This window comes from Centruroides sculpturatus, unplaced genomic scaffold, assembly GCF_000671375.1.
Source record: "Centruroides sculpturatus isolate CEXI.00-Female unplaced genomic scaffold, Cexi_2.0 scaffold368, whole genome shotgun sequence".
NCBI classification, from domain to species: Eukaryota; Metazoa; Arthropoda; class Arachnida; order Scorpiones; family Buthidae; genus Centruroides; species Centruroides sculpturatus.
The window spans coordinates 503,307-530,834 of NW_019385149.1; the positions used below are offsets into that span (position 1 = coordinate 503,307).

Below are 27,528 nucleotides of genomic sequence, written 5' to 3' on the forward strand. Positions count from 1 at the left end.
ATTTCTTTTCATTTTAGACCGCCTGTGGATATGCTGTTTAATATCGAAACTTTTATTAACTTAATGGACTAGTTCTTTAATTAAAACAACAATTAAATATATATACAAAATAAATCCTTAATATATTTATAGAAAGCATTTAACTTCCTCACGATCTGAATAGATTAAAGTTTGGAAAGTTTNACCTTACTATAGAACTGGTTAAAATCAGTTTGGAAATAAAAATAATTAAAATAATTACAACTTTACAAGAAGAGAAAAATTGACGAAGTTGCCCCGGGTATAGGGACAAGATCAAATTTTTCCCTATTAATAATTATTGATTTTTATCTTATTTGTTAATCTTTCAGAAAAAAAATTAATTAAATCTGATTTATAAAATTAATTTCCAGAAGATTTTATTATTAAATTTTATTCGACTTAATTTAATTCTATAATCATATTTAAAGTAAAAATTTAGTTTGTAGATATACTTTCTCATTTTTTTTCTGAAATCAATCTAAAATGACACAAATTTTATAATTAATTTGTGCTATTTTAGACTAAAATAAAACATTTATCTCTCTTCTTATTTTAATTATGCTATCATTCTTTTACAATTGGAATCTTTTTTTAACGTTTTCTCTAAAAATGTGCAAAAAAAAAATACCTGGTAGAAAGAAGGAAATTAAGGAAGAGGAATTCTTTAACCAATTATTACGTTTTGCATTTTTTTTTAATTTTCAATTATAATGTTTCTTGTGCTTCCAAGAAAATTTAATATGAATATAATTTTAAAAAATGTTAATTAACCGTTGCAATAACTAAATGTACACTACAATAGAATTAGAAGCTAAAAACTATTCATTTAGCAAAATTTACAATTTTATTGCTACTCAAATCTCGTTACATTTTTCAGCTTTAGAAAAATGTTAATCGTTTGCTTTATCTTACAGTATCTGTTTCCAAATTACTGACATAGAAGGTCGGGTGACCGAGTGGTTAAAGTATCATCTTACCACTTTAGAGAACCAGGAATTTTTTGGGTTGTGGTCCGTCCCGGATACGTTAAACCCCGTTGGGGATCTGACCGAACCCATAATGGACTTGATTAAAAGGCACTCTTAGTGCACAGGAAACTACTGATATCTGTAAACTGAAAATAGAGTGTAGCACCCTTCTAAAAAATGTTTATGGATCCTTACAGGATATATATATATAATGAATGAATATTAGGTTTCCTGTAAAGAAAATTTAAAGTTTTATGCGTGAACCAATTCAACTTTATTATTATTTTAACATATACAATATATAACAATAACTTTAACATTAAACTGTATTCATACGTGCAGAACTATAAATATGAATTAGTGATGAGGATTGAACGCGTTTTGTAATAAAAACGACTTGCATATAGGTTAATCGTATCGAAAACTAATGTTTTGTGGAGAAATCAATTATGAATCTATTAGTATACTTTTAAGATTACGCAATTAGATATTTCTAGACGTTTCACAGACTGGAACTGGTATGCTAATCCCAGTTTGAAAAGCTCTTTTACAACAAAGAACAAATTTACTTTGTATTTCTAACATAATAGTCTTTCTATCTAAAAAAATTTACTTGTTATATATATATATACATAAGCACATTTGATTAATTTTATTAAAGTTATCCCCCTTTATTATTTACATTATGCTGTTCCATTAGATTATGAACGCAAATCTTCAGTTTCCTACAATTGTATGTAAATGTCTACATTAGTTAGTTGAACTACTGAGAGGGATTCTTTCAGCACCAAATAGGCCTTAGTGTCTACTTTAATTTTGTCCTTATAGGCGTATTCGACTTGTAATCAACTCGATTAGCGCGAGTGATTGATGGGAAATGATACCCGGGCAATTACACACGAGGATTCTAACTGGTTCGAATTTAGTTAGAATCCTCGTGAGAATAACAGAATTCTTTATTCTGTAGTTCTCCACTTGACTAATTACAGTAATTTTAATTAGTTTCTTTACTTTCTCATCAACCATCTATAGATTTGATACTTTAAATATATTCATTTGTATAGATATCAATCACGGGCACAACTCTAAAATATTATTGGGGCCCCCAATAATATTTTAAGTGGTGCCGGTCTTCCAAAGTTGGTTGAAGGATAAAAATTATTTTAACCTTCAACTTTATTCTGGAAAAAAATTTATGTAATTTTAACAAAGAAAATTTAGTTTTAATGAAATTTAAATTGACTAGTACCTTAATAAAAATGATTATAAGAGTATAATTAATTTTCGAATTAAATTGATGCAATTGAATATTAAGAATATATAAAAAAAATTATAAAATAATTGGATAACCTAATAACTTTTTTTTTGGAAATTTTATAAGGAATTTTGAAAAAATAATCTGCTTTCATTATGTATCTTGTAAAGAATTAGGCCGAAAAATAAAGTCTTAAGAATGATAATATAAAATCAATAAAAAAGAAAATTGACTCTCAAGTGTATAAAAATTGAAGTATTCGTCAGATAGTATAAGATTGTAAGTCGATTGCCTAACAGATTTATGAAGAAAAATATAAATCTACACCAACGTGACGATGATTTCCATACCATATATAAATCTTTACGATAAACGTTAGGAAACATCTTATTCATTTCAATGGAGCGAGACATAAAGTTTTTCAAATAGCAGTGAATGGTATATTTAGAATATTTATGACTAGAGAAACCAACTATTGAAAATCGAAGAGTTAAAATATATGTCGGAGATAATTGTTTTTTATGCAGTATAACAATTTATTCCAATAAATTCCAAGATATATGAAAATTTAAGAATAAAATATTATTTTTCTTTCGATACTCGCATTCTTTTTTCTGCAATATATATTCTGTTGTTTCATAATATTATATCGAAACAACAGAAATGGTCGATAACGATGAGTTTTTGAGTATTATATATATATATGAAAGATATAAAAAAAATGAAACAAAAGAGAAAAAAATCCGATGCAGTAGCCGAGAATAAAATATCTTAACATTTTGTAGGGAATGTGGGCGAATAATTGGCATTTAAAAGATTTGGAAAAAACTGTAGAAAAAAGAAAGATTAGAAATGACGTGGAGAGGTGCCCAATCGACGAAAAACTAGGGAATTAGATAGGCCCAAAAATAGGAAAAGACGTTTACTTTAGTAAATGGATGGTCTAGCATATTAGGAAATTTCGAATAAACTTATTATTATCAATTTAAATCTAAGAATCTTTATTTTTTCCAAAATACTCAAACTCTGAATTAAATAGTTATTAAATATTTAATATAAGCGATGAAATTTTGAATAATTAGGGGAGACCGGGGCAAGATCGGCATGTTAAGCTTTACTTAAATTTTGTGTAATAAATACTGCTGTAAACTGAAAAAAAAGCTTTGCATATTGTCTATTGGAATGTTACCTTACTATAGAACTGGTTAAAATCAGTTTGGAAATAAAAATAATTAAAATAATTACAACTTTACAAGAAGAGAGAAATTGACGAAGTTGCCCCGGGTATAGGGGCAAGATCGGCAACTTCTCTCTTTTTGTAAAGTTGTAATTATTTTAATTATTTTTATTAAAGTTGCCCCTGGTATAGGGGCAACAGTAATGGGGCAAGATAGGCACGTATATAAAATTATGTTATTAACAATGTATAAGTTGGAATTCACTATTAAAACAAAGAAATACAAATCCAACACCCATTTAATATTATTACAACGAAATGCAAGTTCAAAGACATATATACATGAATAACAAATGCAAACATGTTTTCATTTATCATCTGTTTGATTTTTATCCTTTGCTTCTAATGTGGCTTTATGTTGCCGATCTTACCCCGCTAGTCATGATTTCGAAACATTAAGTACAACCCTGAGAACAGAATGCCAAGCCACGATCTGGCCACGTGAATAAGTTGAAGTTACATCCTTCTAACAGGAAAAGTAACTTTCGTTATCATGGAATTATAACAAAACCTGCCAATTCAATATAAATGGAAAAAAAATATTATATGGAATTGAACGAAAATGAAAATTTGCTTGATAATTCAACTACGCTTGTTGGAGAACAATAAAAACACTACACTCAACAAGCACCAATAAAACTCAACTGCCTAACCTATAACCAAAGTCTCCTTTTTATTTGTTTTTAAAAAAAAGCGCTTGACAAACTTGCCCCGCATGCCGAAGTTGCCCCGGTCTCCCCTATATAAAGAAATTTCAATCTCAGTTCAAGAGAAAATATATTTATAAATATTTATTACATACTGTAAAAAAAATTTGTAAACAATTTTGTTTATGTTGCAGTTGGTGAAATTAATAGAAATTAAGATTTTCTTCTTAAATAAACAGATTTTATAGCTGCACATTTATCTTAAATTTATATTATTAATTTAAATTATAGAATATTTTATTATTTTTTTTAAAAGGAATAAAATGAAATATTTATTCGACAAATTTATTCGAATTATTTTTCAGTGTAAATTGGTCATTTAAAAAAAATATGCAAATACTTAAATTAAAAAAATTAATAAATTTATAATGTTTAATATAAACTTCAATTTTATGATTATAACTAATTTTAATACATTTTTTTTTAGTTTTATATAATTATTTATTATAGTTACGTCGTAAATCTGAAAAACTGTTTTTATAAAAAGAAAATCTCATAAAATAAACGCGCAAATTTTTTAAGATCATACAACTCATTTGTCAAATTCAGCATAAAAAAGTCGACATAAATCATTATGCAAATTACTTCATGCCATTCATTCTTGATAAATTTAAATCGAGAGATTTATATTTGATGCTTTAATTATTCCATCGTATCTTACAGAACACGAGGAAAATAAGGGTTTTGATTACGCTTTTCATTATTTCAGAAAATATAGATATCGTTTCCGAGTGATTGTTTTTTGAAATTTTCATTTACTTTTGCTTTAGTTTCATGACGACAAAATAAAATCCATCAGAAAGAATTAGAGCAATGATATTTCCAGATCATCCTAACGTCTATCTATGTCTTTTTCTCCCAGGAAAATGTCTCAACTAATAACACTCTTCTTTTCCCATTGTGTTACTATCATGACAAATCAAATATCTGATTATTTTTTCATTCATTGCTACTTTTTATAAGAATTACATTTTTATTCTTTTATGCCATAAATAAGTAATACAATTATAAAGTTATACGTAGTGTAATAACTGTTGTTCTATTTTCATCATATTAATAGTTATAGAATTACTTTGAAGTTAGTTATTGAAACTATGAAATATATAAAATTTCCTCCCGATTTACTAAAAATATCTGTTTTACTGAAATTTAAACTAAACCCTATTATTTATATTTAATCGAGTGTACCTGAAAGATTTATATCTAAATGTATGTGTCTTTCAAACTCTGATCAAAATAATCAAGCAGTTATTTTTTTTCTGTTAAGCAACTTTAATAAGATTTATAACATTAAACATAGCCAGAAAAATGTCACTAACCAGACATATAATTCTTACTTTTAATCCTGTATATTTATTATCCAGATGATAAACAAATACTTTTTTAACAATAGTTTTTCTCACCGGTTAAATTAAATGAATGGTTTATAACTTTTATTTATTTATTTTTTATAATTTCTAGTGTTTAAATTATATAAATTTTTGAAATTTTATAATATTTTACTATTTATATTTACATTTCATTAAAAGATTCTCAAATTATAAAATTAAAAAAGATTAAAATATATTACTAAAAACTAATCAAAGTCTATCTTATAAAATTAAACAAAGTGATATTTATTAAGATCATTAACTCATATTGGTTTTAATTATACAGTTCATTAATTGACTGTAATGTAAACGTTTAGTAAATGCGATTTTCTACACTTCTTTTTTTAGCTTTTCATACCAGAAATTTATCTAGAGATACATTAATTTAGCTTGTTCATATTTGTTTCCTAATAAACATATCAAATTTAATCTCTGGTATTAATAATGAAATTCATTTGAAAACAAAGGTAACATCTAGAGATTTGTAGAAATTTTTAAGTCTAAGTTACATCGATAATTAGTGAAATTCAATTACAGTTTATAAAAAATTAATTTAATTTTTTAATGATTTATAATAAATAATTCATAAATTCCTCTTGATTATAAATATTTAATAAACGTAAAAGAATTACTTGTTTCTTCGTATTTTCATCATTATGAAAATACAAAGAAACTCTCACATTTTTTTTTTCCAAATTGAAACTAGTTAATTCTATATACATAGGCCTATAATACATTATTAATTTTTTTATATTAATATTATAAAATAAAAATTACAAAATCCTGATATTGAGGAATGACATAACATAACATAAAAAATAAGTAAGAAATCGAACTTCAGTAGAAATTTAATTAAAGATAGCATTTGATTAAAAAGAAAGATCAGAAATTGATCAAATTAATTTTTTTCCTCTTTTAAAAAACTTTCACCTTTTTTATTTTATGTTTGTGATATTTTTCTTATTTTATTCAGAAACTATCTTATTTAATTTTAAAAATTTTCAGTCATATTTTATTTATAAACGAAATATTTTCTGTTGTATAGAGTTATGCAAAATTTATGGAACACAATGAAATTACTCAAATCAATCAATTGGACAATATTTAGGGGTGACTGGGAGAATCGAGGACACGAGATTCTGTTAGTCTGTATTACGAGACTCGTTAGATAAAACTTAGATCTTTTTATACGAATTGATACTCCAATCTGTTGGCCACTATTTGATATAAAAGATTAAAAACTAATTTCCTCCCTCCAAAAATAAAAAATAGACAACTATGATGCAGTATCTTTTATTCCCTATGTCACGAGGTAATCGTAGACAGTATCTGGAGCAACGAAAACAGCAAGAAATTGGCTAAAATTTTGCAGACAGAAAATAAATAAATGAAATGTAATTTATTTACATATATTCATTAGAAATTGAAATACAAAAAGGAAATGAACACCTCAAATATTAACTCACTACAATTTTAGGTTGCCATGGTCACGATTTGCTTTTGAACATGGCAACCTAAAACTGTAGAGAAATAAGTAAAACCGACTAAGAGCTAATTTCGGATACTATAAAGCGCACTTTCCCAAAATCTCCATGTTTGATTTTAATCAGCTTTTGGAAAGAGAGAAGTTGCGCTATTTAAATTTTGATACATAGTAAATAAATAGCACAAAGTATATTATTATGCACATTTAAAAAATATACCTAAAAGTCACGCGATACTTGTAATAAACACTGTACGAAATAGTAAAATCTGTCAAAAACGATAAATTTTCAGCCGTACAAAACATGGACGAAAATGCGAGCATAACAACATAAATCAATACTACGTGCTGATAGAAATCATGACGCAACATGACAATGCTGCCAACCTTTTATTTTTTAAAATATTTCATGTCCGGCCACACCATAACTCATAAATTTAAAAATTATTGTTGCAACCGCAGATAACGACGGATTTTAGGGAAAAAAAATTATTTACATAATAATTTAATTTCATTTTTTTAAAATCACTTTAAGCGAAATCATTTCCTTTTTTTTAAAATTTAAATTTAAATAATTATTCGTGCAAATTATGATATGTGACGTGTATTGTAACGAAAATTAATTAAATACGATGATAGTGACGTACAGTACAAACAGTAATATTTGAAACTAAAACAAATGTTAGACTTTCTTTCAACTGATATCAATTTGAAATCCTTGTATGATTATTTAATATTCAAGTTAGTTTAATTTGCTTTACGAACAAATGCACTATAATGTAAATACTAAATTCTACACAGTAATAATTATGTGAACACTGTACTTTTCTTAATTTAAATAAATTTGTATTCCTTTCTTTAAAATTTATCTTCACTTTACTTTTAAAGTATCTCACTTCGTCTTGAATTAATCTTTGATAATTTAAATTCTGCCAGCTTCTCGATAACTCGTTAGCATCCAAGGTACAACAATTGATGAAAAACTATTCTCGCAATTTACCTCACAGAAAAGATTCTTTAGATTAAATGCCGGCTTCTACAGCTTTTTATCTTGTCAATTCTGCTACATTAAACATCCACGAAGAGATGTTGCTGGACTGTAAAAAAGGTTAAAGTTTTTATAATTTCTTTATAACCGAATGGTTTGAATTAATACGATAAATAATTAAAAAGTTAAATAAAAGAAAACCTACGAAAGTTTTCTTAATTAGATATAACTGTTGAAACAGATGTTCGGAAATTAGTCACCATAATACAGTTAAGGAAAAAATATACATAATTTGAGAGAAGAAATATTACATTATCAAATAAATAAAAATTAAAATGCTTAAAGTATTTTTATTAAATTTCTCTCATTTACGATAATTTTACGTAAAATAAAAGATTATTACAGTATATAAAAAAGTTAGATTGTCATGTAATTTTAATAGAAAATGTGATTATAAATCAATTCTATTTTCTGGGAATTAAATAATTCTAAAAAAGAAAATAATAATAATAATTGATTAACGGAAGATTATTAAATTTTTCGGTAATTTTATATATATATATATATATTATAGGACATAATAGAAATGAATAATTTATATAATTCGGTGTCCGAAGGAGAGATACAGCATATCAAATTAAGAATTTTATGAATGTAAAATAAATATTAGAAATTTCCATTAGCTCTTATGGATCATTAATTTCTGATAAAATTTCTTGTTAGAAGTTAAACAAAAAAAACATATTTATTATTGTTACAAAATATACGATTTTTACTCTTATTCAAATCGAGAAATATTTGAGATTTTAGAAGAAAACAATAATTTTTTGTAGGTCATTAGCCTTTTCCTTGACAAGAAATTTTAATGTCAACTTTCAATTGTCTTAAAAATTTCTTAAAATCTTAAACCTAATTTTAAAAAAAAATTATAAAAGTGTTCATAACTTAATTTTATAAATTTTAACACTTCTGAATTAGAAAAATAATTATTAAATAGCACTTTAAAATTACTAAAAGTATATGCAATTTTTTATTATCTTAATTTTTAAAAGTAAAAAGTACAAATCGAGAAAAGAATCCGTTTTGTAAACAAGGATTCCTATTCAGAAGATCACGTATTTCTTTTTACACGTGTAGATAAGAGAAGGAAAGAAATTGGCTGTTGGCCAAATGCGAGATTTGACGTTTGTCAACAATGATGACTGACAAAAATCTCTTAGCGATCAGGTTGGTTGGTAAAATAACCGTAGAATAAAAAAATATATATGCTATTACATCTTGGCATCTCATCTGCATACATACTTCATTTCATACATCATCCTTGTGTTACGCAAACATCCATGTTTTCCTGTTTCAATCTATCAACACGGATGAGAATTTCAATTATTCATTTACTTTCTCAATTTTAATATCTCACAAATAGCTTAAAAATGTACTTTTAAAGGTTTTCGAGCCATAAATTTTTTAAAATTTTCGTCTTCTTCTTCTTCTTCTTCTTCTTCTTCTTCTTCTTCTTTTATTAAGAAAACGATGAAATCAATCCGATTTTATTAATAATGTAGCAGATGTTATGGGTCAGTAGAGAAATCGGTTGACATTCTGGATAAGTTTAATAATAAGTAGCGAAATATGGACTGAATAGCAGAAAGCATTAAGGTTTCATTCGATGGATTGAGATCATTTCCTGTAGCACACTCGCTTTCATGACGTCTGTGTGTTTTCAAAGATAATCGATTTTTATGTAGTGCTTTATCATTTTAGTATATTATAGATATATCGAACAATCTCTGCACTAAAAGAAAAAATAAAGAAATTATAATTTAATTTAAGTTTATTAATAATTCATTTATTTTTATAAATTATAAAAAATGCAAGACAGTCTTATATTGCTGTTCCATTAGATTATGAACGCAAATCTTCAGTTTCCTACAATTGTATGTAAATGTCTACATTAGTTAGTTGAACTACTGAGAGGGATTCTTTCAGCACCAAATAGGCCTTAGTGTCTACTTTAATTTTGTCCTTATAGGCGTATTCGACTTGTAATCAACTCGATTAGCGCGAGTGATTGATGGGAAATGATNTTAAATAAAATGTATTCTAATCAAGTCAACCGAGTGATCTCAAGTTGGCATGTTACCAGGAGAGTCCGGAATCGATTCCCGTTGATTTCCATTATATGAAACCATCTGTTTCATTCCAATGTATCTAATATACCATAGTATAACCCGTATTATATTACTTCCAGTATCATTTTAAACATTGAAAGATTTTAGTAGTAATAATAATAATAATACTGTAATTTATTTTTCTAATTATATTAATATATATTGTTATTTAGTCTGAACAAATGCCGATGCCATATTTAGTAACAAGATATAACTAAGTCATCATCGAGTACTCTTCATTGATTTTTCTGAAAGTATTGACTGCTGTCATCGTTCAATAATCGAGAAACATCAGGTAAGAATGTCATGTTTTTTAAGTTATGGATCTATAAACAAGAATTTTAAAAGATAAATTAACACATAAAACTATTTTATCAAACTTTATATTTTTAGTTAAGGAATTAAATTAGAATTAATGCGAAAATGAAATCCGATCCAAGCAAACTTCTACAATTATGTGGTAAGAAATTTTTAACTATTTTGTAGATCATATTTATAAAAAAAATTTTTTGTGTGTAAATTACTTGTTTTATTATATAAATTACTATTACTAATAAGGTTATTAGTTCTATAATTTGAGATATTAAATAATTATTTTTAACTTTTTAGCAAAATTTCTATTTAAAAATTTTTAAAACTTATTACAAATTTAATTTTCTGCCACTATATTTACAGAAATATTTATGTAAATACTTAATATCTTAAAATAGTTTTATTACTTATTATTTTTTTAATATTTAGATTTTCCTTTCTTGTTTAAGACTTAATATTGATAAGTAACTTAGATTTTAAATTTTAATAATTTAAGTAACTTAAATTGTATACAAAAGTAACACAGAACTTAGAACTGGAAATGTAGATTATTGTTAATCAAAATCTAGAAAGAATGATAACTCGTTTCTATTAACATAATAGAAGTTCTTTTACCCTAGCAATTTAGTTAGTAGCTTCATCCAGTGTAGATGTAATTATGTTGTAGACGTGAAATTCCATCAAATCCAGATAGGTCATTCACCAAATAACACATACCAGTATCTGAAACTAATACAGTAAAATATTATAAATACGTACGCTTAATTTAAACATTATTAAATCAATAAAGTATTTTTTTATTGAAGCTTATATTTAAAAATTAATTAATTTTTTAACTTTATAGATAAACTATTGTATAACATATATTACGTAAATTTATTTTTATATATGGTATTTTACAACCTAATTTTTTCAAATATTATTATTACGTCTGATTATGTAGAACTGTTATGTATACAAAATTATATCGATAAAATTGGGCAAATTATAAAATTTATAGATAAGGGAAGAGTACTTGTTACGTACCTGAATAGGGAAATTATTGCAAATTATAGACTAGATTGAATAACATTTGCTTTCTGAAGGAAACGGATAGTCGGCGTGAGTGAAAACAGATGAGAAAATAATCGAGTTTGTTCGTGAAGTAAAGAAAACAAAATTTATATTTTGAATTGATGGAGCATTAAATAGAAATTATTTGAAAAATAAAAGTTAAAAATGTAATTGGGGTAATTTAGTATTTTTAACATAGAAAATTTTCGTCTAAAGATTGTTAAGGATTTGTTTTTGCGCTTAAAAATGTTAAACGTGAATGCGCTCACTGCTCGAATATTTTAATGTTGAGAACTGTTCGAACGCTCAATGATAAAAAAAAAACGATAAATTAATTATTTTCGAATTTACTAATTAATTGTATCATTAATGAAAAATATTCTTGAAATTCTTGTGTATTGGGCTGCAATTTGAAAAAATTGTAGACCTATAAATTCCCACTGTCGTTCCTTAATCTTGAACGGAATTAGATGAAATTCGAGACCAAATATGGAAACCTTACAGTCAGGACACCCCGATTAACTATATATGAACTTCCGATGTAAACTGGAAGTCACGTTATTTTAATTCAAAAGTTTTCCCCTGAAAGCAGTTAATAGATGGTCGGCATGACTCTATTGTTAAAGGAAAAGTATGATTTACAGGGGCCAGATACTACTAATTTGAAATGGAGACCATATATTTTAAATTAAAAATATGATTTAAAAATTATCTTTTATAAAGACTTTTATTTTCTAGAAAAAATAAGTATTATAATAAATATATTTTATTTTAGTTTTATAAATCTATATAATTCGCATTGAATTGTAAGAACAGTTTCGTGTCAGATATATAAATTTAAAGCTAGAATGCTAATTTATTTAATTTAAACTGTTCAGAGACATTCCGATAAAGATTGCATAGGTTTAAATATAATAATATTTGACAGATTAATTTTGAGAAGTAATAATAACAAATTGATTTTAAAAAATCGCTGTAAACGAGAAGAAAATTATCGTTTATATAACCTGTTTATCTATATGTATAAGAGATAGTGCTAAAATATAAAGTGATATTTTAATTTAATACTTATTTTTAAACGTAGCGTTATTTTAAAGACAAAATAAATCCAAATAAAACGATTTTTATAAGTAGTCATAAAAAATAACAAGTTCTAATGCTCATCAAAGGTGAATTGCAGTTGCTATTCTTTAGAAGAAAATTGCTATCGAACTATCCATTATGTAGCTATACAATTTAAACAACAGCTCTCTGACAATAGGGAATAATTTAGCAGCCATATTTTCACCTGTTAAATAATTTTAATGAAACATTTATGCATGCCTCTTTGTCGTGCCAAATGAAATATATTTTAAACCAAAAGATATCAAATTTTTTCCCCATTTTCAGTGGCAATTTATATTCAAATTGCTAGTATTTTCATTGTTTTCGCTCTTATAATAAAGCCTCATATCCCAGACTAATCAAGTAGGATAAAGGGCATGATGCCGATTGCAATATTTAGCATCTTCCTACGTAATCAGAACATATCAAATATAACAAGATCTACATTTTTGCTTTATTGCCTTCTATGCTAAGTTTTCTTCCTGTATAATTGTAAATACTAATGTTTTATAAATATTCTTCTTGATCCAAGAAACATTACATTACTTTTTATAACATTTTCTTCTAATAAAGAAAATGTTTTATAAAGATTTTTTACAATAGAAATTCTAATCATCTGACATATATATTAATATATTCTAGTTGTTTTTATATAAAATTAACAAATCTACACAGGATATTATAATTTAATTAATTTTAGAATAGTATTAATATTTTATTATCTTTAATATCAAGCATTTTATCAAATGTTTTCTGGCATAATTTTAGTGCATTAAATCTCTTGAATACATTATTTATGAATCGAAAACTTTAAAATTAGAATGTAATGAAACAAGCTAAACGTAACGTAATATTTAAAAAAATTCTTTAATAAACTATACCTTTATAACAAAGAATGTTATTTTTTTTTTGCCTATTTATTACAGAAACTTCAAAAGTTTCATCATCAATTGCATCATATGTTATAGATCAAATGTAAAACATTACTCGTCTTGATATATGTAGATCGTAGAACATTTTTTCTACTTGTATTACTGGATAATAAGCACTTTCACTCTGTCGTTAGTCCAGTTTACTCGCTGTCGATAATGTTTCCATGCGTGCTTTCTTTAGATATATTATGACAAGTTTCTTGAAAACACTACAGAAACAAAATAAGGGTAACAATAAAATAAAATTCTTTATTAATTGCCACTTTTATTTAACTGTTGATTCTATTTGCTGTTGTAATTACGAGCATTTTTCAAGAGATTTTTTTTTCGGTCTGCAAAGAAAATTGCCAGCATGAATAGGTTTTAGACCATTACGATGCAGCTATAACTAAACTTTTTTTTTATTTTAAAAAATTAAAAAAAATTAGTAACGTCTAGAAAAATATAATAATTAAAATTTTCGTATCATAGTCAATTGTTTACTTTCTTGGCTCTGTTATATATAACAGACGGAAAGTATGGCGATCGGTTAAAAAGTGGATCCCCAAGATTTGTACATTTATGAAGTTAGGACACCTTGAAATATACCTTGAAAACATTTCGGTTTTTTTTCCTATATGTATGGATGTTAGTGTGTTTGTGGAAAGCACAATTTTTCCACTTTGTAAAAAGCTTAATAACTCCTGTACTTTTTGTCGAAAATTTCTGAAATTTTGCAGGGAGATTTGTGTATTAGGAAGATTAATGCTATTAAATTTTGATGGTTAGAGGTCGAGGGAGTGAGGAGTGTGTCGTATCTCGAGTTGGGTCGGATTTAATGAGGATTTTCCTATTTGATGATAATTAATATCTTCAAAAATTTCGTAATGCTAAAATTAATGGGGTAAACATAAATTATCCATTAATACCTCCGAGTATTCATATTTAATATTTTTTTCTGTAAATATTTTCGTTTGAAATATTTAACTTTTTTTAAAATATATTGATAAATTAATTTTTTATGATGTTTCTTTTGTTTGAATTATAATTAATTTTATATTTTTAAAATAAAAATAAAAATTTACATATGATTGAACGATAAATTAATATATATGGCAATGTTTATTTCTATTAATTTTTCAATGCGTTGAACGGAATGATTAGAATATTGGAAATAAAAATAGAAAATAAAATCCATATTTTTTTATTTAATAAAAATATAAAATTGAGATTTATTAATAATGTTTTTTTTTTCATTTACAATTGGAAGAAATATATTTTGTTTTCCATCATTAAATTCAATCACTCATTCATCACAAATCTTACAATTTAGTTATTTAACCGTTTAAATTATATAGATTTAAATCAGTTTAAATGTAATTTAAATATTTTATACAGAAGACTTTTTCTCTTTATTAAATAATTGAAAATTTTGTCGTAGAATATTCGATTATAAAATAATTTTCTAAAAGGAATTATCACTGAGGATAATTTTTATGAGAGTAAATAATTACTTTACAAAATTGAATTAGCAGCTTTGTTGGAGATACGAAATTTGTTTAATGACTATTTGATAAATCACTTTGTAATAACAGAAGCTAATTAATGGATACACTTAAGACGCCTATTATAATGCCTGTAGAAATTTGAAGAAATATGATAATAACGGAATTAGAACAGATGATCCTCTACAAAATGAAATTATCTGAATAATGAAACTGGATACAACAACCACTAGCCAAGGATACTTGTTATTAAAGAGAATTATAAATTATTATAATGAAAAGTTTCCTTGTAGAATTTAAATTATTAAAAAATATTATAACAATTGTCCTTCTTAAAAATTTATCGTAAAATTAAAATAATGTTGTTTATAGTTTAAATTTAATTAATATTTTAAAAATTTATTTTAATGATAATTGAAAAGAATTTTATTTAAGTAATATAAATTAGATATTGTAGACATAAATTAAATTAAATGCTTATTTACTGAGACCAAAGACATTTATAGTTGTTTTGATGATATCCAGATAATGTTATTTTTAAATTTTTAACGCTTCTCTGTTTACCTTCAAAATTATGTTGGAAAGAAACATTTACAGGCGCAAAATGTATATACATTATTTTAGTATATTTGACGCTCTATGGAATTTTTATTTTTATTTTTTAATAGGAAGTTTGTTTGATGAAAGCACTGCTTATCTACAGAAAAAGGTTACTCAATATGTAAGTAAATTTAAGACAAGATTTTGTTTACATATAAAATGAAAATGTTTATATATAAAAAGCCTATCATAATTAAATTTTTATCTAAAAAAATTGTATTTTTCTTCACTTATTTTAAAAAATAGTTAATAGAAGAAACAGGAGCACAAACGGCATTTCTTTTATTTGTCTCTGATGATCAAGATGAACTTAGTTGTAAGGTAAATATAAATGTATTCCTCTATTTTATTTTTAAAAAGTTGTATTAGAATACGAATATTCAGTTTTATATTTATGGTTTGATAAGAATTTAAAAAATTGAATGTATTTAATATTAGTCAAATAACTTGAACTGGGCCGACGTTTTTATCGTATGATTTATATATCGTGGAGATTAGATATGCGGTTACTTGAACGTTATTTATAATCCTCATCATTCTTGATTACAACGGTTCATTGATAGCAATTTAATTATAAAAACGTTTTTAAGTTGCATATAAAAATGATTTAAATTTTACTATAAATTATATCAAAATATTTTAAAATGTTCTTGCTGTAAAAAAAGTATCTGTGCGTTTATAAGTTGAATTTATACGTATATACCACTTCATAATTTTTTTTTTTGTGATTGAAGATATATAATATGAATTATATTTAAATAATAATTAAATTTATTTAATATTATAATATATTTTTAATTGNTTAATTATTTGCCTTTTAATAATGGCGGGAATAGAACCTAATCCAGGTCCTCTTCCCCGTTCTCCACAAGAAGTAGGCCGTTTTGATATGCAAAAGATGGGGCGAGGTCGGCCTCGTAAAGATAATGCTAAAGAGCTAAACGCAGAATACCTAGAGGAAGAATTATTGTGTGGAGAGTTTTTGCAGTTAGAGCAAGAATCTACTGGATTCAACTCAGGAGCTTTGAAATCTTCGAAAATCTCGGAATACTTTGAACCTTCATCTTTTAAGGAACCTCAAGTAGAATCACACCCACAATATTCATTAAAATCAATTTATGATTTGATACAGGTCAATTTCTCTCAGTTAAATCACGATATCTAAGGCATTAAGAACGAACTACAACGTATGAAAGAAGAGAATAAAAGATATCAAGAAGAAATACATAATCTAACTCAAGAAATGAAAAAACTAGATGTATTAGTTACGCATAATAGCCGTATAAAAGGTACGTTAGAATTTGAAATAGATAAGTTGATTAATGAAAAAACAAAAAATAATAATATTATTATATAAAAGATATAAATAATAAAATATTTTTGTTATATATAGCTAAAAATATCTTAGACAGTAAAAAATAATATTGACTTCGTTATATAATCAAGAAAATTAGACAAAAAATGCATTAGATAGATGTAAGCATGAAGAAGAAATAAACTAGTCTATAATTAAAACTTCTAGCTTATTTCGGTAACATAAATATTATATAACAGATAAAGAAGATACAGATATTGTTATCGACTGTTTTATTTATATTACATCAATTTTAATAAAGTTTTTATATATTTAGTTTTAATTTTATATTGTTCTTATTTCTCATAAAGAGAAATCTCCACTATAAAAAATACAAATATATAATTAATCTAATTACATTTATTTATTTTTATTTAATTAATATAGATAATATCTTAACAATATCATTAAAAAATTATTTTAAAAAAATTCATTAAAACCAACTGGAAATAAAATGTAATCTCGAATAAAAAAAAATAAATTTAATTTAAAAACTATAAGATTAAACTTTCAGATAAAATATCTTGTTGTCTATTCGTCTTTATTTTCATAAATTGCTTTTTCTTTCTCTAAATAGCTTCAATTTCTAAAGTACTCATCACAAGAAGTGACTTCGTTGCATTAGTAATGATAATGCGCTTCATACTGGAGACAGTAATATGGAACTAATCTTGTAAATAGTACATACAATATAACAAACATATGATACTCTTGTAATAATCGAAGACGTAGATAACAATAAATATCGTTAGAAAAATATATAATATTCAGCCTTTGTTTATGAAACAATAAATAATAATAGTAAATTATACATTTAAATAGCAATAAAATTATTTTAAATTTTAATAATTTTTACAAAAATTACATTATTATAACTGTTATCTCTCTTTTTAGAATATTATAATTAAAATAATTTTAAATTATTACAGATTCAGAGCAATAGCTTCAGTACAGCTATCATCGAAAAAAGACCATTAACTTTGGAAGATATTAAAAATGTAAGTTAATATTTAACAAATTTAATGGTTTATATAATTTTTCTGTACTAAAAAACCCTTATTTAAATATAGGAACAATCCGAAATCATCAGTTCTATGATGGAAGATTCATTGCTCACTCTTCTTTGTGTTCCAGTGATACATCCTCACAACGAAGAGAAAGTTAGCATGTTAGCTTGTCTTGTTAACAAAGAGAAGTAGGTGATTTTTATCTTTCTTTACATCTAAATTTTAAAATTTACAATAAAATATTCTTCAGTTTTGATGAAGAAGATACAGATATTGTTATCGAGTGTTTTACTTATATTGCACCAATTTTAATAAAGTCTTTAGCCTTTGAAGAAGAAAAACGATTGAGAAAACAATGCCAGGTACATAAGAAAATATATTCATCTCGTCTGTATTGTAAATTAATTTATAATTCAACAGTTTATAATTTTATGTTTAGTCTCTCCTTACTGTGGCAAAAAATTTATTTACACATCTTGGTGAGTGTAATGTGTTTAACAATATCATAAGGTTAATTTTCTTGACATAATGAAACTTATATATATTGATATATTACTTTACAGATGATGTAACATTATTACTAAGGGAGATTATGACAGAAGCAAGAAATTTAACTAAAGCCGAAAGGTAATTATATAATTAATTGCATAATGATGATGATAATGATGATGATATACTATCATTAATTTGTTTACATGTTATAGATGTTCACTATTTCTGCTGGATAAAGAACAAAATGAATTAGTTGCAAAAGTTTTTGACGGTAGCGCAACTGAAGATGGAATAGACGTAAGAATTAAATTATATTTTTTTATTATTTACATAATATACTTTTTTTAAAATATTAAACTGTTTTTCTAGCATTCATTTGAAGTTCGAATTCCATGCAATGAGGGAATAGCCGGTTACGTTGCTACTTCTGGTTAGTATTTTTACTAATAAATTCGAATTTACCAACAGTCTCTAGTTAAAATCACATAAAACTTTTTAAAGAAAATATAAAATTTCTAAAGAAAGTAATAAAATTTACAAATTTTGAACACATAAAATACAATAGATGACAAAATAATCAATCGTTATCCATCATCTTTGTTTATCATGTGTTAAGTATATGTTGAACGTTCAAATGAAATCTAATCACATTTAACTTTTCTTTAAAAATTTTTATTGAATATGTATTACATTATGATAATAAACAGAAATTTGTTTACTATAATTTTATTATAGACTATATATATTAGTTTTTGATAGCGAAAGTAATTTTATCGAATTAAATAACTTCACTTTGATGTCAGTATGTACTGTACTGTACAGTACTCGTATGTCGCTTTCTTAAAACTATTCTAAGCTTCAAGCTTCCTTTTTAATTTATTAATTTGTATATAAATAAATAAAATACTTTGAAACTTAATTTATATACAGGAGAAACGACACGACTATTTTATGTAACAGCTAAAAATAAAAGAATAAATTGTAAAAAATGATATTTTATTTACATATTAAAGTAAGATAGATAAAAAAATTAACTTTATTTTCACATAAATACTCATTAGCATATAATAACAAAAATGTTATAATGTGTAAAAAAAATTCAGACGTACAGTACTTCCCGTATATTTCGTTGCTCTAAAGAAATGTTTCCCTCAGAATATGATACAGTATTACTAAATTACTAAATAAATTTAGTAATTTAAAATGTTTCATCTTTCTGACTCCGTATTAAAAGTAATTTCATTATTATATTGATTTTAATATTTTTCTACTGTTAGAAATTACACATTCTTTACTTTATTCCTGCGTTATTTTGGAAAAGTTTACTATACATATTTTATTTCGTTCTTCTTCTTGGTTTATAGACTAATTGAGCAGATTTTTTTGATAGTCTTCCGTCTGCAATTCTATTGTTTCCATTTCTACTGTATTTATAATCTGTTATAGATTATTAATTGAAAATAAGTTTATTTTTTTTTCTTATATTTTTGTCTTGTATCTGATTCAGTTTGTGTAGCCTTTAACATATAACAAAAGTAACATTTCAGTTGCTTGAACTCTGCTGATGTCTGTCAATAATGTTTCAGTACAGTTATCTTTCGCTTTCTTATTTTTTAAATCTAAAATTATTTTATAGAATCTTAAAATTATCTTTCAGGAGAAGTATTAAATATCCACGATGCCTATGCTCATCCATTATTCTATCGAAAAATGGACGAAACTACAGGTTTTAAAACGAGGTATAAAATTCTATTTTGATTGTTTATTTTTATATTGTCTAGACTACATCTGTCACAAGAAATCGCACATTATTGAAACATAAATTCCAATTTTTTTTTCTTTTTTACAGAAATATCCTTTGTTTTCCTATTAAAGATGATAGCGGTTTGTATTCTCAGTTTTATGTATTATTCAAAATTGTCTCGTCATAAATAAACTAAATAATTATAATATCAAATATTTCCATTATTTTTAGGTGTAATAGGAGTTGCCGAGTTATGCAACAAGATTAATGCCAGATATTTTTCATCTTTTGATGAAGAAATAGCTAAAGCTTTCTCCATATATTGTGGAATTAGTATAATGCACGTAAGTAATTTCTTTTTTTTTTTTTTTTTGTAATTCTCAAACATTATAAATAACAGATAGATTTCATTTATAAAATATTATTTATTAGTCTCTCATGTGGAAAAAAGTTCGAGATTCTCAACATAGAAGCCATCTTTCTAATGAATTAATGATGTATCATATGCAGGTAATGTTAAATAGATAATAAATTAAATCAAGTATACACACGAAAATGTTGTATAATTAGATTATTATTTTTTTATTATTTACAGGTTCCTATAGACGAAGTGATGAAATTTGCTCACAGTACAATACTTTCTCCTTCTTATTTCGGTGATGATTTTAATAAGTTTCATTTCTTACCAAGATCCATTACCGAAAATGAGACACATCTTGTAAGCGCAGATCATTATAAAAGTAAACAAATTTAATTAACAAAGTAAAAAAACCAAGAAATTCGTTCATTTCCAGGCTGTAATGACTATGTTCGATGACGTAGGTTTCATTTCTCGATGGAGAATCCCAATGGAACACCTCTCTAAGTATTGTTATTTTTAAGAATGATGAATTTTAATATAATTTAAAACGTTTCGAAAAAATAATACATAAATTTATATTTTGAAGATTTATCTTAATGGTAAGGAAAGGTTACAGAGATCCTCCATATCATAATTGGATGCATGCATTTTCTGTTGCACATTTTTGCTATTTATTATTCAAGAATTTTAAAATAATGGAAGAGTATCTTACGTAAGTTATTTGATTATTACATTTTATATATATTTAAATTTATTATCCGATTTATTACTTTAACTTTTGTTTATAAAATTACTGTAAACCTCAAACTTTCCTCTCGACTTAGTCTATTGCATTTTCTTCAGAGATCTGGAGTGCTTTTCTCTCTTTGTCGCTTGTCTCTGCCATGATTTAGATCATCGAGGAACTAACAATTCCTTCCAAGTAACATCAGTACGTTATCATATCCTATGTTTATTTCAACTTTCTGATTTAACACATTAATTTTATTGTAACCATTAACTTTTCAATTAATACCTTTTCATTATTTAAATAATTAATTTAAATTATATCTTTAATTAAGGGATTGATAAGAAAGAATATTTTCTTATTACTTAGAAATATATTATTATTTTTCCATTTAGAAGATGAGATAAACATTTTATATATTTTTCTGTGATTAAAGGAAATTTATTTCCCTTTTAGAATAACAAGAAAATAGGAAATGTGCTAAATATAAAATTCTCTTCTTACATTTTGTTTATCTTTTCTTATCAATTACTAAAATTAAAATGTATAATTCATTTTCTATTCGACTATATTTTGTAATGGCTTTATTAAGGATATTTATTCATTGCAGAAATCAGATTTGGCAGCTTTATATAGTTCCGAAGGTTCTGTCATGGAGGTAAAATATTTAATTTAATATTTCTGTTTGTTGTGTAGTGAAGTTTTGTAGTATAAACATTTTTGTTTTAAAAATAATTGACAGATAAAATAACGATAACATTTATTCATAAATAATTTCTATTTATTCAGTTTCTATTAAAAAAAATAAGAATAAACAAAAATAAATAACAAAGTATTTTTATTTTGAGTTGTAACTTTTAATCTTGTTAATGGAAACGACTTTAATATTAAATATACTGTCTAATGAATAATTTAAAAGTTTATGTATATATATTTGGAAATTAAAATATCAATGACAATCAATCACTTTATCAGATGTACAAATATTTAAATAAATTTAATGGACGTGTATTCTATCTCTTCACTTTTTAATGGTTTATTATATAAATATAAATCATAAAATATTAAGTAAACAGTGTACTCATTATTTGATTTATTATAAACAATTTTTCTTGTACATGTTCTTTGTACATTTTTAATTTTTTTTTTAATTATAACTATATTAGTTCTATGCAAAAATCTTAACTTTAATTAATTAATTTTCGTTTCGAATTCAATAAAAATGAAAATATATACAGTATATACTAAAATTATAAAAATGTTATCTACAGGGAGATCATAATTAAAATTAAGTGTTCAAACATCTGCAAAAACAACTATTGAGCAAATCTCAATCAAATTTAGTATACGTACTGTCTTGAATTTAGTTTAGATTTTAGAAGAAAAAATTTTACTTCAAAATTCAGTCGCAAGATCGAAATTTAGCGCTGACGTTCCCTTAATGTACACATTACGTACTGTACGTTTTTTAACGAATTTCGGAGTTACGTAACAAAGTGCATTGTTTTATTTCAATTGCAGATGTGGAATGAAAAATTGACGATTATATTAAACCACCGGTACGGCTGACCACCGGTGACCAAGTGGATAATGCCACTGAACAGACCGCAGGTTCGAACCTTAGCCGCACAAAGTTTTTTGGATTTAATTCACGTGTCTAACTTACATTACACTTAAATAGGAACTAGTTTCCCGTAGGAAGTTCTCCCGGGAAGCATTCCTCATTGGCAGATGCCCCATTTAGCAGATGGCCGTTACCTTATCCCATTAATCCAATCCAATGTGCTCTTCATATCTCCATACACTAAAAACTGCATTCGCTGCATAACACATTGGACAGCGAAACGTGTATAGTTGTCGCACGTGTGAAATTCTGTCTTTTAAGACAGCTAGATTGGGACTACCCAGAGAACCTGTATCTAAACGAGCTCTGTAGGTAGTCCAATAATAAAAAATCACAACCAAAAACGCTTCAAAACTTTTTTTATAGCCGAAATTCATTAGAAAACGTACGTAATATGAACATTAATGGGACAACAACGCCAAATTCTCCCTAGCGGCTAAATTTTGAAGCAACCTTTTTTCTCCAAAATCGAAACCGCATACTCAGTATGTTATATATATATATATATATTATGTTTAGCTTTTTTATCTTAAAAATTACTTTATTTTTATCGCATATTTTGACTTTATGTAATATTATATTTTTAGAGGCATCATTTCGCTCAAGCTATGGCTATTCTTAATACCGAGGGATGCAACATATTCGAAAGTTTTAGTAGAATGGTAAATATATTAATTAATAAAATAAAATATCTTAATGTTATTTTAATAAAATCTATAAGTAAAATATAAATATTTCTATCCTATACGCTTCTACTACGTTATGTATAAAATATTATATTTCATTTATAAATAAATTATTACTTTCTCGGCTTATAAAGTATAAATGTGTGTGTGGGGGAGTCAAGATTTTGTTCACCTTCTTTGAAGCTTAATAACTCCTGTGCCTTTAGTCAAAAATTTCTGAAATTTGGCAGGGAGGTTTGTGTATTAGGGAAATTAATGCTNAACAAACATGCATTCATGCATATCTTGACTTTTATAGGAAAGCACGGCAGGTGATAAAGTTCCATTTATTATTAAAAGAATGATTTTTAAAATAAAAAAAACTAAATAAATATTTGTAAAATTTAAAAAAAAAACTTTTTATAACAGATGGTACCACTACAATTTTAAATTTTGCAGGGAAAGTTAAGTAACTCTTTGCTGGAAATTTTTATTTATAGGAGTACATTCAATGTTTGGATTGTATACGTGATATTATATTAGCAACGGATCTTGCTCATCACATAAGAATCATAGAAGACATTAAGAATGTTCAACAAGGTATACAATATAAATTAATGTATATTGGATGAAGGTTATGTAAGAAAATGGATAAAAACTTTTTTCTTTTAAATATCAACAGAAGGATTTGATAAAGAAAATCATCATCATCATCAATTATTACTCTGCTTGTTGGTAACATGTTCCGATTTGTCCGATCAAACTAAAGATTGGAAAAGTTCAAAAAAAATTGCAGTGAGTTATCTTTATTTATTTATTTATTTCCTCTCTCTACGACCATTCTTGTCCTCATAAAAATTCTAGTATTTATTTATTTATTTACTCGAGTTTAAAGTTTTTATTTTAATTACTTTTCTTTGTAACAAACTACGGGCAATAGTTTTAATTTTACTTATTGATTTCAGGAATTAGTATACAGCGAATTCTTTTCGCAAGGTGACCTGGAAAAAGCCATGGGTGTGCATCCTAGTGAAATGATGGACAGAGAAAAAGCTTGTATTCCAGAATTGCAAATCAGTTTTATAACAACGATCGTTCTTCCTTTATACGAGTAGGTTTATGAAACGTATCTATATAATTAATGTTATTATATCATTTATAATTATTAAAATAATTTGTCATTTACAATATTATTAAATAGAGGATTTTAAATGTTCAAGTTTTGTTTATAAAGTTAATTTTAATTAACATATCGATTGTTTTAATTAATAATTAGCTGCGTGTTTTCGAACTTTGAGTGGGTGGGCTTACGTGTATAAGGATTGGTTTGCAGTGGCGCGTTACCTTATGGGTAAAGAGGGCAATTGCCTGGAATCTTTACTAACAGGGAGCCCTAAACTAATCTTTTATAAAAAAAAAATATTCCCCTCAAAAAAATTTCCCCAAAGAAATATGTCTGAAGTCAATACTGTACATGAGGGTCCGTAATTCAAATTTGCCTGGGCATCCATGAAGCTATAACGCACCACCCGTTGGTTGTACTTTGTAGATTATTTTTTAAGAAGTTGAAGGTGGATTGGTTAGATTGGATTGGAAGAGGACGATAAATAAAGTGGTACTTATTAACTAAAATGTACATTTATTGACCTGAGTATTTACAATAATGAAATTACAAACCATTGTTAAGAGTGGGCTTTAGGAGTGATTGAAGGATCCTCACAGCAATATTTCGAGGGTGTCGAAGAATATACGTTAAACGGTATAGAACCCTTCACCTAACAAACAAACAAACATGCATTCATGCATATCTTGACTTTTATAGGAAAGCACGGCAGGTGATAAAGTTCCATTTATTATTAAAAGAATGATTTTTAAAATAAAAAAAACGTAAGTTTAGATATTAAACACGTCATTTTCTAAAAAATCTCCATATGAAAAGTACGTACAGTACAAAGTTATATTTTATGTTAAATCTTATAAAATTTCTATTTGATTTATATATATTTTCCCAAAACAAGTATATTCTATTTTAATTAGTGTATGTGTTTATCGTAAACAGATTACTGACAGCATTTTTTCCTGAAGCCGAAGAGATATCGAATGCTGTAAATACAAACAAAATCTATTGGGAAAGAATGAGAGATATTTACAAGAGGAGATACAGCAACAGTTCGTCTTCGTTAGACATGTTCGAAGACGAAACATTAGAACAAGAAGTGCTCAACGGATTTCAAGAAGCCATAGGCAAATTATTTATATAAATCATTCATTTATATTTAACGATAATTCTTTTTAATTTTAAACGATTTTTTTTTTCGTTATGCAGAGAGCAACGTAGAAGAACTAGACGAAGCTCTGTAAAACAAAATTATCAAGACGATATTTTTTTCCCCACGAAAATACGACGCATTTCAGGTATCTTGGCCAATATATGCCAGAAATTCGTACCGAAAAAGTATATTAAAATGCGAAGACTTCATTTAAACACGCAAAATTCGCGGAAGTGACCGATAAAGCAATAATACAGGAACTGTCTTTAATTAAAGCATGTACAATCGATTTATTCATAACGGAGCTACAATATACGATAATGGTATTTGTCGTATATCATTCCCTGTAAACGAAAACCATTAGTTTTTACGAGGTTGCTCAATTGTTTGCTGCCTGATCAAATTGTTCTACGAAAATAACGAAGTGTATATAGAGAATGTATAATCTTCCACGTATACATTTTACAGGATGGATCTTATTTGGTGTTTAAAAATAGTTAAAAATTTGCTACGTTTATGTAATATATTTTTCCCATTGAAGAATTTTCAAATGTGACAATTAACGAACTCCTTGTGAATCAAACTTGTTGTAACATATCTCATATTTGTACAGTAATTCAAATGTGACGTATGATTTTCATATTTATCGAGAAAAAAATCCTGATGTTTTTTGTGAATCTTCTAAAATACAGAAAAAAATTAAACATTTTTAGTAGGATATAAATCTTTTTAAATGTGAATTTTTCTAACTGTGATAAGAAAAAATATATATATATAAAATCAAGAAAATTCACAGTCAAAATCGAATCGTATCATTCAATTATGGAAAAAAAATCGTGTAAAAAATATAAATATAAATAATTCTTTCATCTAAATATATTAAATCGATGCTTTTTTATGTGAGAAAATTCATTGTTTGCCTGAAATATTCACAACATGAAGCACGAATAAGCAAAAAAAAAAAAAAATTCATTTAAAGCGGTTGTAAATCATGAACAAAAAATATATACGCGGCAATTATACTTAATGGAATAAATTAAATTCCTAAAAGTTTTATCATCATTTAGAATAAATGTTTAAACGTTTTAATTATTATATTTTTATTTATATAATTTACACTCTAAATTGGACAAAAGTTGAACATTTTCCTATAATATTAAAGAATTAAAGCAAAATGACAATCTGTTGAACTTTATAAGTAAAATGTTTATTGTCGAATGCGTGTGAAGTTATGATCAATGATTTTACTCGAATCTCATCTTTTTATTATTATTATTTTTCCTCATATTTAGTTAAAGTTTGGCTGTTGAACGTTAGAATGAAGTTCCAAACGAGCTCTGAGTAGGAAGTAATTTATATATATAAATGTCCTCATGTTTTGTGACTATATAAAATAACAGCTTAGATTTGCATATGTATAGCTATCCGAAAAAAAATAATATTTTTAAATTTAGAATTTAAAACATATATTTAAATTATATTTTATCTAATGATTCGTATAATTCATTAACTAGAATATTTTATTTAAATTATAATTATAAATGTTATGTTTCTTCAAAATTAAAATATTTATAATTTATGTGATTTAAATATATATATATA

The 27,528-nt window shown here is 25.4% G+C and overlaps 1 protein-coding gene across 1 annotated transcript in view; it reads left to right on the top strand.

Moving 5' to 3' along the window:
* Nucleotides 1–27,351, top strand: part of LOC111635463 (cGMP-dependent 3',5'-cyclic phosphodiesterase-like) — a 95,075-nt gene extending 67,724 nt beyond the window's left edge. The window contains exons 2-28 of the mRNA XM_023380422.1: nucleotides 10,371–10,492; nucleotides 10,591–10,657; nucleotides 15,751–15,803; nucleotides 15,929–16,015; nucleotides 16,519–16,542; nucleotides 17,966–18,034; nucleotides 18,107–18,231; nucleotides 18,294–18,405; nucleotides 18,483–18,522; nucleotides 18,607–18,670; nucleotides 18,748–18,832; nucleotides 18,905–18,965; nucleotides 20,193–20,274; nucleotides 20,385–20,419; nucleotides 20,511–20,623; nucleotides 20,712–20,789; nucleotides 20,875–20,997; nucleotides 21,074–21,144; nucleotides 21,227–21,352; nucleotides 21,484–21,571; nucleotides 21,978–22,025; nucleotides 23,579–23,653; nucleotides 24,157–24,256; nucleotides 24,339–24,451; nucleotides 24,622–24,767; nucleotides 25,716–25,900; nucleotides 25,983–27,351. Coding sequence (XP_023236190.1) covers nucleotides 10,621–10,657; nucleotides 15,751–15,803; nucleotides 15,929–16,015; nucleotides 16,519–16,542; nucleotides 17,966–18,034; nucleotides 18,107–18,231; nucleotides 18,294–18,405; nucleotides 18,483–18,522; nucleotides 18,607–18,670; nucleotides 18,748–18,832; nucleotides 18,905–18,965; nucleotides 20,193–20,274; nucleotides 20,385–20,419; nucleotides 20,511–20,623; nucleotides 20,712–20,789; nucleotides 20,875–20,997; nucleotides 21,074–21,144; nucleotides 21,227–21,352; nucleotides 21,484–21,571; nucleotides 21,978–22,025; nucleotides 23,579–23,653; nucleotides 24,157–24,256; nucleotides 24,339–24,451; nucleotides 24,622–24,767; nucleotides 25,716–25,900; nucleotides 25,983–26,017 — 2,175 coding nt within the window. The 5' untranslated portion in view covers nucleotides 10,371–10,492; nucleotides 10,591–10,620 and the 3' untranslated portion in view covers nucleotides 26,018–27,351. The remainder of the gene's footprint in view (nucleotides 1–10,370; nucleotides 10,493–10,590; nucleotides 10,658–15,750; nucleotides 15,804–15,928; nucleotides 16,016–16,518; nucleotides 16,543–17,965; nucleotides 18,035–18,106; nucleotides 18,232–18,293; nucleotides 18,406–18,482; nucleotides 18,523–18,606; nucleotides 18,671–18,747; nucleotides 18,833–18,904; nucleotides 18,966–20,192; nucleotides 20,275–20,384; nucleotides 20,420–20,510; nucleotides 20,624–20,711; nucleotides 20,790–20,874; nucleotides 20,998–21,073; nucleotides 21,145–21,226; nucleotides 21,353–21,483; nucleotides 21,572–21,977; nucleotides 22,026–23,578; nucleotides 23,654–24,156; nucleotides 24,257–24,338; nucleotides 24,452–24,621; nucleotides 24,768–25,715; nucleotides 25,901–25,982) is intronic.
* Nucleotides 27,352–27,528: the final 177 nt, after the last annotated feature.